The sequence below is a fragment of the Rhagoletis zephyria genome, unplaced genomic scaffold, assembly GCF_001687245.7.
Source record: "Rhagoletis zephyria isolate East Lansing unplaced genomic scaffold, Rhagoletis_zephyria_1.1 Rzeph_scaffold_00336, whole genome shotgun sequence".
NCBI classification, from domain to species: Eukaryota; Metazoa; Arthropoda; class Insecta; order Diptera; family Tephritidae; genus Rhagoletis; species Rhagoletis zephyria.
Window position 1 is genome coordinate 147281 of NW_016157420.1, and position 9396 is coordinate 156676.

Below are 9396 nucleotides of genomic sequence, written 5' to 3' on the forward strand. Positions count from 1 at the left end.
TAGTTTGTGCTTTCGTTTTTGACTTGGATATGCTCTTAACCATACCACGTATTCTACGTTTAAATTTAGCGGGTGTATCTCCGATACAGCCTGCAGACCAAGACGAAGGCGCTGGACTGTTCCTTTTTATTATTTATTTATTAGCATAGCGCGATGTGTGTCACATTGTTTGCAAGTAAAATGATTAGTACATATGAACTTAATGTATGAGTTTTGCATTTGAAGAGTAGAAACGAAAGTAAAGAAAGAGAGTAGAGGTGAGCGTTGGGATTACCCTACAAGCAGCACTTAAATATGCGAATAAATAAATACTTATTGATTTACCGCTTCACACATTTTATTGTGCTTTTCCCCCAATTTTTCGTATTTGATCGTGATGTTGTCTCCCAAATGGGGGTATCCACGATTTACACCCCTTCCGAAAAGCAACTAGTTTTTATGATACAGATTTTTATAGCAGAAGTACACTCGAAGCTTCGCCATTGTGTTGAGAGTGGTGACCACTTCAGAAAAAAATTTCGGTGTATGTTGTTTTGAACAAGAATCGAGCTAGAGTTGTTCCAGAGGGTAGTACGCACCTCTATTTCTGGACTACGGTAGACGATTTGCTAGCTTTACCTCTATTTTATTTAAAATATTAAAGTTATGGGTACTTTAACGCCGCGCCAATAATGTTTGAAAGGATTTTTGCAAACATGCGATTTAGTTTACTGCAAATAAATTATTTTGTAACGGGTGATTTTTTTGAGGTTAGGATTTTCATGCATTAGTATTTGACAGATCACGTGGGATTTCAGACATGGTGTCAAAGAGAAAGATGCTCAGTATGCTTTGACATTTCATCATGAATAGACTTACTAACGAGCAACGCTTGCAAATCATTGAATTTTATTACCAAAATCAGTGTTCGGTTCGAAATGTGTTTCGCAAACCCAATTGCTGCGAACGGCGACGAATCGACATTTCACGGTCTTCAGCAACACTCTCAGAAACAGACGCAATATTCTCTTCTGTACGCACTGTACGCATTCGTGTGGTTGGTTTAATGTCCAATAAAGTAAACTGAGTGCGAAACTTGGTCACAATCGCATTAATTGTTTGCTCACTTGGTCGATTATGTAGACCATAAATCGGACGTAAAGCGAACCGAACACTGATTTTGGTAATAAAATTCAATGATTTGCAAGCGTTGCTCGTTAGTAAGTCTATTCATGATGAAATGTCAAAGCATACTGAGCATCTTTCTCTTTGACACCATGTCTGAAATCCCACGTGATCTGTCAAATACTAATGCATGAAAATCCTAACCTCAAAAAAATCACCCGTTACCTATAATGTGCAATAATATTTCTTATCTCAATACCTAACCCAGCTAGCGCTTTAAGGTATCCTTATCTCATCGGGAAGTTGGCTAAATATACCTACTGACATGTATTTCGACCCACTGACTCCGAATCTGAGGTCCGTTTGACTTGTAAAATTGCTAATTCTTTGCAATTTTTTCACAACTTTCGCAAATAACTCGAAACTTAGGAGGTGTACGAGTCAAACGGACCTCAGATTCGGAATCAGTGGGTCGAAATACATGTCAGTAGGGGTGGGCCTGGTCAAATGTACAAATCACTTTTTCTTGTGACTGTGATATTGATTACACACATGTGAAAGTAAGTAAAAGCTTGTAAAAAAATTCCAGCCCTGCTGGGTGAAAATCTCAATTTTGTTGTCCAGTGATTTAGAAATTTCTTTCTGAACATTTTCATAGTAGCGTACATTGCCTTCTCTCAAAGTACATATGTACATATGTATGTAGTTATTTATATCAGTTAGATATGAAATCTGGCGTTACACGAAAGCCCGCATGCTTTGTCGTATATTCGTTAATTTGCCGGCACATTCATATGCAATTACGAATAAAGAGATAGAGATAAATTCACGTGGGCATAAGCCAAGTAAAGACATACATACGTACGCGCATACAAATGCTATGTACACATGTAGTGTAGCGCCACTATTGGCGGGCCCCTAACTAACCGACGTGGAACGCTTTTGACAAGCACATTTACTGACTTACTCAACGCTTGCAACTTTAGTTTGTCTCTCGTCGCCGGCAGAGTAACAAGTTCTGCTTTCTGCACAAAAGCTTATACAAAATCTTAAGCGCTGGTTATTACTTCAGCATTAAGCCCTAGCGTATTTTTTCATTGTTGTGGCCGGTATAAATATCATTTGGTGTGAAGTTTTTTCGCAAGTTTGTGTACATAGAAAATTGAACATAATTTATTGTTTCGACAAATCGATAAATTCGTGGGAGTAAAATGTCCGAGGAAGCAGATGTAAGTACATATGTATTTATAAGTAGAATGAATGTGTGCGGCAAGTAAATAAAGAAGAAGAAAGCAGCGTCTGCCTTTCAAGCGCTTGGGGTAATGAACGCTAGAAGCGGCACTTAAAATTTTAGTTTTACAACGGACGGCATACAAATTTTATTGTTTCCACTTTTCTGAGGAAAATTAAATACATGTCGGTAATCGGGAAAAATTTCAACAACACACTTATTACTCACACATTGGTTTTAAAAGAATTTCCCTGCCGGAAATGGAACTACTTTAAAAGCAATTTAAAAAGTACTTTTTTACGAAATACAAACGGTTGGATTTCTTGCTTGTTTTCATATAAGCAACTAACTCTATTAACATGGCCATGTCCTAGGAGCAAATCAATTATCCGACTCAGCTTTTTTCAACTACTTTAAAATGCATTCGTGCTAAAGAACTTCAAAGTCAGTACTTTTCGTTTGAATACGCTTTCATTCTGCACTTCACAGATGCTTTTTTTCAAGACTCATATTGTTTCTTTGGGTAAAAAGAACATCAAAATTCGCAACATTTACTCGCTGCATTTGTTTCAAAGTAGTTTTGCCATTAGTTGATTAAAAAAAAAAAAAAACACTTCTTTCCGTCAGGGTACTTACCCACCTGTAATCATGTAGAGTTGTACATACTCGTAAATATGTATCAACATTGTATCTTGTCGGACAGCTACATATCATTGCGGAAAGTAATTTTAGCGGTTTTTTGTTTTTATTATTTTTCTTTCTGGCTCTTCGTTATTGTCTGTTTTCGCTTACTCATCTACTTTTCAATGAATCATACATATGTTGAGGGTCATTAATTTTCTCACTGCTCTTATTTTTGGTTACCTGTTTTAGTCGTTATTATTTCTTGTTCAATGCAAACAAGTGAGTCAGTTACACTTTCAGTTCATTTGCTTCATTTTATTTAAAGAAATGTTGCTAATTATTTTGGTGCGTTTACAGACATAAATATCGTTTTCTCGCAATTCAAGTGACTAAGCTATGCTGATTAGATGAATAAGTGTTTTTTATTAAGGTTTTTTATTTGCCACTTTTTACTCTCAGAAAGAGATAGAGAAGATGCAAATACATAAATATATTTAAAAAAAAAAGTACCCAAAAAGAGCAAATATTCGTGTTCAAAATTTTTTAAGGTCTCTCTTTTAAAGAATCAAATTGCACCCAGTTATTTTTTAAGAAAATTTCATCGAGAATATATAATTGACCCTGTAGACTGAGAATCGAGTCTTTACTCTTAGTTTTTGCTAAAAGTCCGACCGAATTAAATTGTAGCTTTTGGTTTATAAAGCCAATTTTTGTTCTTTGTTTTTCTAAAATACCTGTTGGAATACTGTCAACTTTTGTTAGTTTGTGAGCAACAAGATTTTTTAAATAAAAAATTGCTATCTTATAGATTTTTTTTATGGTCCAAAAACGTTTAATTTAAAAGCAGATTTCGACCCTTTAAAAATATTTTTATTCATGACACACTTTAAAAAATTATAGCAGGAGATTAAGCATTTCCATAAAACTATTCATAGAACAATTTGCTTAGTGTCTCTTGTTTTTTTTTTTTTAATCTAAGTAGAAAGTATTCAAAATACTAATGAAAGAATGCTAAGACGAAATTATCAGCGAATCTGTGTCCCGTGCTCATGCCTGGGCAAGGGGCCCTTAAGAAATCGCTAGCATTAAAAAAAGTAAGTGCGCCTTGGCCACACTGTACAAGTGAAACTTACGTTACATAGCTAGTTTATCCATAACCAATATACATATGTACATACGTATACATTTGCTTTTGCTTAAGGTTAAATTTTTTGTATTTTTTCTATCTAGAGCCCTCCCTCAAGCCGTGTTCGCAAACAGCGTTATGTGATTTTATAATAGTAACTAAGCCATAAATTAAAAAAAAAAAAACGGCTACGACAACAAGTAACTTTTATATCGAATATTTTTTTTTAATTACCTGAAAATTTGGATAAATAAGCAAAGATAACATAACATAATATTAACAGTCTATACGACCTAAAGCAGTTTTCTAAGTTCATCAGAAGATGGAGACTTTTGAAAGTTTATAAATAAGCATGATAGCGACTTTTGCAAGAGTATTTATAATTTGATGCTATTTTTTTCAGAATATAGAAAGATTTTTCACTGTGTTGTTAGTAGACCTAAAGCTACTTTAACTACTGGTACGTTACTCACCAAAAACTAAAAATCGGAACAAATTTACATAGCGCACTTTGCAAGTGGACTACTCATTTATGTTATTCTGTTTTCCTTTATTTTCATTTTTATCTTTATACTCTATTGATAACAAAATCGATAGTAACATCCCTCCAAATACCGACATCAAAACCGATAAAAAATATCGATAACAAAATCGATGAAAAATTCGACAAAAATTTCGATAGAAAAATCTATAATAAGATTGGTAGATAAATCAATTAGAAAGTCGATAAAAATATGGATAACAAATTTTATAAAAATATCGATAACAAAATCGACAGAAAAAATCGATTAGAAAATAGATAAAAATATCGATAACAAAATCGGTAAAAATAACGATAACAAAATTGATAAATAATCGATAGCAAAATCAGTAAAAACATCGACAAAACAATCAATAAAATAGCGATATCAAAATCGATGACAAACTCAATAAAATTTTCGATAGCTAAATCAAATATTTCGTAGCAACTTCGATTAAAAAATCTATGAAAATATCGATAGCAAAATCGATAAATAATCAACAACAGAATCAAACAGAAGAGACATTGAAGATGACACATTTCCCAAACCGGTTCGCCTTCAAACTAAACTTGAGAAGAGATTACGGAAACTCGTTCCAAAATACATCGTTAAAATAATTTCAAATCGGATCTGATGAGTCTGCTTAACAGTCTTTCTTGTGCCTTTGTCAGGAAGGATGTCAATCAGTTGTTCCATGCCATAGCCATAGCAATCATTTGATCAGATAAAACGGAGAAGCATCACTGTCTTCTGCTTTTTCATATGTTTGTTAAATTTGTGCAAATCAATTGAAAATAGGTCTGCGTATACATACAATCTTCGGACAGACATTTTGCCATTGCTTCTTTTAGCTGGGTTCAAATAAATCGCCTTTTGTGTTAAGTATTTATTTAAATAAATATTATCTCATCTAAACATAATTTTTTTCCATTTACTGAGGTAATTTCTAAAAATTTTGTAATCCTCGTGCTAGTAATGTAAAATTACTGATACTGAGCTCGATAACCAAAGAAAACACGACTATTTCCGCAAGTGTAAATGAAAGGAGAGTATGCGGCATAAATTTATAAGAATATCTGCTTGACAAAGTTATCGGTTGAGATATGTAAATACCACTACTATTTTTATTTTTTCCTAAACCAAAATTTAACCGTTTTTAGTAACTAAGTATGTGCGAAGAAATTCTAACACCCTTATTTTTCAACTAAACACGATTGGCGATTTCTCATTTAGCATACACATCAAAAAATTCCAAATTTTTATTTCTACATATTTCTTAAACCTCATATGCTAATTAATATTCCAATTTCTATCTGCACTACGTAGTTATCAAATCACGACCTCTACTCATTGGAAGCCAATTTGGTTAACAAGTCAATGCGAGAATTGGCAAATGGCGAAGAGAAAGATCCAATTACCAAATTACGTTTGTTATGTCTGAGTCGCGGTGCAACTGGTATACTCGGTTTTGGCAGGTTAGTGCAATTGTTGATGGTACTACTCACACACACATACATATACCTATGTATACATATGTATGTACATTATGCATATATGAACTAAAAGCTCTTAGAAAATAGCTATGAAACCAAATTACAATATACTATATATACATACATATGTACATTAGAGTGGCCCTAAATTTATTTTCCGAGATAAGGTTTGGGCCAACTTCCAAAATTGCTCCTCTTGCCGAAAGAGGTGCTCGTACAAAACTTTATGTTTCTATGTTTCAGTTTGGAGCATGCTCATGATGCTCATATTTTGCTTTAGAAGTAGTGGTTAAGCAACCTAAGAATACTTGAAATTTAAATTGTCTGAAAAAATATTTCAAGCTTCAGTTGTCATAGCAACAGTAGATTTTAATAAAAATCACCAATATTTTTGCCAGTTTCTCAGCGATCCAGTAGCGAAAATAGAAAGTTAGTGCAGATATTGCAATTATCAAAAGGAAAAAAAACTAAGGGGTGCTCCGTTTGCTAGAATGACATTTTTTTCCCTACATACATACAAAAATGAGACCACTCTAATGTACATGCATCACATTAGTTTAATATTCTTTCGCATAGAACTTTTCGCAATATGGATGACGATGGCAGCAAAGCGTTGAATGAGGAAGAGTTCACCAATGGCATACGCGAGATGGGCTTAGAAGTGACCGATGAAGAAATTAAAGAGATGTTTCAAAGGTGAGTTTGCATGTAGAAAAACGCAAGTTTTCGCCTCTTTATTGGCAGAAAAGTTTAATCGAATTATGTATGTACATAATTACTTTGTGTGTACGACTACTTAGTTTTGACGAAGATGGCAGCGGTTCCGTTAATATGACTGAGTTCCTATTGAAATTGCGGGTGAGTGTGCATTTTGTAAGTTAGAAAAACTTACTTTGAGCATAATAAATATATTCGATGTTATGTTGAATGCAAATGCTTGTATGCATGTATGCATACTAGGGTGGTCCAAAAATGCCTGTGAAAAAGTAAAGTGGAAATTTTTATGCTCTCACCACCTAGGATTGTTCTATATCGAAAAAAAATATATCCCTAGTTTTTTTTTTTTTTTGAGACTAAAATATATATTTAGAGGTCGCTCAAAGCGCTCAAAGCGCTTATTTTATATTAAAAAAAAAAAAAAACACTTTTCGTAGAAATGGTATGGAATTCTTGAAAATCAATATTTTTCGATCGGCAAACCCTGTTCCTCTTCAGAAGATTCCCAATAATATTACTAAGTTATTTATTTAAAAATTTTTTAAAGTAAATATATTTTATAGGTCCGCCAAAACCCCCAGAAAATGTCAGAAAATGCAATGGGGGAATAAATAAAAAATCGTTGGTATTAAAAAATGGTAAAAATAAACAACTTGGTATTGTTATTGGGAGTCTGTTGAAGAGAGCCACAGTTTTCTGATCGAAAAATATTGATTTTCAAGAATTCCATACAATTTCTACGAAAAGTTGATTTTTTCCCCATATAAAATACATGAAAAGCTTTGAGCGCTTTCATCGACCTCTAAATAAATTTTGATTTCAAAATAAAAAATAAGGGTATATTTTTTTCGATATAGAATAATCCTAGAGGTGAGAGCATTAAAAATCCGACTTCACTTGAACCACCCTAATGCACACACATACTACAAATATACTTATGGCAATTTTGTAATGAATGACCTTATCATTTCCGGTAGCCACCGATGCCACAGTGCCGTCTAGACATCATCGATCAAGCATTTGCGAAAATGGACAAGACCGGAGATGGCGTTATTACTTTGGATGACTTGAAGAATGTGTATTCGGTGAAGGAGCATCCGAAATATCAAAGCGGCGAAATGAGCGAAGATGAAATATTGACGGATTTTTTAAATAATTTCGAGGGTGGCCGTGGTAATTTGGATGGAAAGGTAAGCTAGATTCGTGCACATTGTATCGCATTTCTGCCGTTTTATTTACTACATGCTTCGTTATGCTGTACACTTCTCTTGTAGATTACCAAAGAGGAATTTGAGAACTATTACGCAACAATTAGCGCCTCCATTGATAATGACATGTTTTTCGACCTGATAATGCGACGTGCGTACGCTTTATAAATCATTTATTTTTACACCTCTAGATATATGTACATATGTACGTACATATTTGCATATGCATTACAAAATCACTCACGTAAGCCGCGTTGCTTCATTATTTATATTTGTGTGTTTATATTAAGTGTGTTTTTATGATGTGAAACTGTTGAAGTGATCGAATATGCAAGCCTACATACTAATATTTGTAATATTAATGTTTGTTTAAATAAATCATATATGTATCTACTAAATATTTATATAATAACACATATTAAATAAATAATTCATGGGCTTAAATTGTTCGGCAAACAAGCATAAAAACCGTACTTTTTCTTGAATGGAAGTAGAAAAAACCGATAAAAAATAATTCGCAAGTATTTTTTTTTTTTTTGTAAGTGTTTATATTTATTGAATCTGCTTATTTACACACAGGTATTAAGCCTAACAAAACGTTTGAAAACCTGAACTATAATTTACAATGATAAAGCTAAAACCCTTTATTTTAGCTAGACGTACATATATGTATATGCACATTTCTATGTATATACATAAATATGTATGTAATTTATATGCCGTCATCCCTTGTCAAATTTGGTTTGGAGACAAACCGGTTTCGGCGTTGTGCCATCTTCAGTGTCATTTTTTTCGTTCGCTTTCATTCAAAAAATGAAACTGAAGATGGCACAAAGCTGAAACCGGTTTGTCTCCAAACCAAATTTGACAAGGGACGACGGAAAATCATTCCACAATACATCACACTCCTACCCTGTCGGAAATGCACACAACCAAAGAGAAGTAATTTGTATACCATAAAATCATTACCTCCATAATTGTTATACACAAATATAAGTTCATATTCTTACTTTCGTTCCAACTATCGAAAAATTTTTTCTACATGTACATATCTACATATCGTTACCTTAATATAAATACTGAAATACAAGAATCCGTAACTAACTAAAAAGTCAAAATTCCCTTTTGATTGATTATGGTGCATTTCATCGAATTCTACTTTAAGCAATAAAATTGTTTAGTTAGTTACGACTTTTTTGCGTTTCTGCGACTATGTGAGTTAGGGCCTATCTATGTATATTCAGGTAACAATATGTATACAGGGTGTCCCAGAAGTAACGTGCCAAACTTTAGGGGAAGGTAGGTGGGGGGGTGAGCTCCCTGATAAACAAAAAATTTTCAGGTAAAAGTGTCACCGTTTTTGAAATATTTA

The 9396-nt window shown here is 33.4% G+C and overlaps 1 protein-coding gene across 2 annotated transcripts in view; it reads left to right on the plus strand.

Annotated features, from left to right (window-relative positions):
- LOC108359076 (calcyphosin-like protein) overlaps positions 1-8501 on the plus strand; it is a 14497-nt gene extending 5996 nt beyond the window's left edge. Inside the window, exons 1-6 of one of the 2 annotated variants that reach the window (XM_017610735.1) lie at positions 1944-2333; positions 5933-6081; positions 6676-6795; positions 6900-6957; positions 7794-8006; positions 8091-8501. In XM_017610735.1, coding sequence (XP_017466224.1) covers positions 2316-2333; positions 5933-6081; positions 6676-6795; positions 6900-6957; positions 7794-8006; positions 8091-8192 — 660 coding nt within the window. In that variant the 5' untranslated portion in view covers positions 1944-2315 and the 3' untranslated portion in view covers positions 8193-8501. Of the gene's footprint in view, positions 1-1943; positions 2334-5932; positions 6082-6675; positions 6796-6899; positions 6958-7793; positions 8007-8090 lie in introns of those variants that run through there. The other variant, XM_017610734.1, reaches the window with a different exon arrangement.
- Positions 8502-9396: the final 895 nt, after the last annotated feature.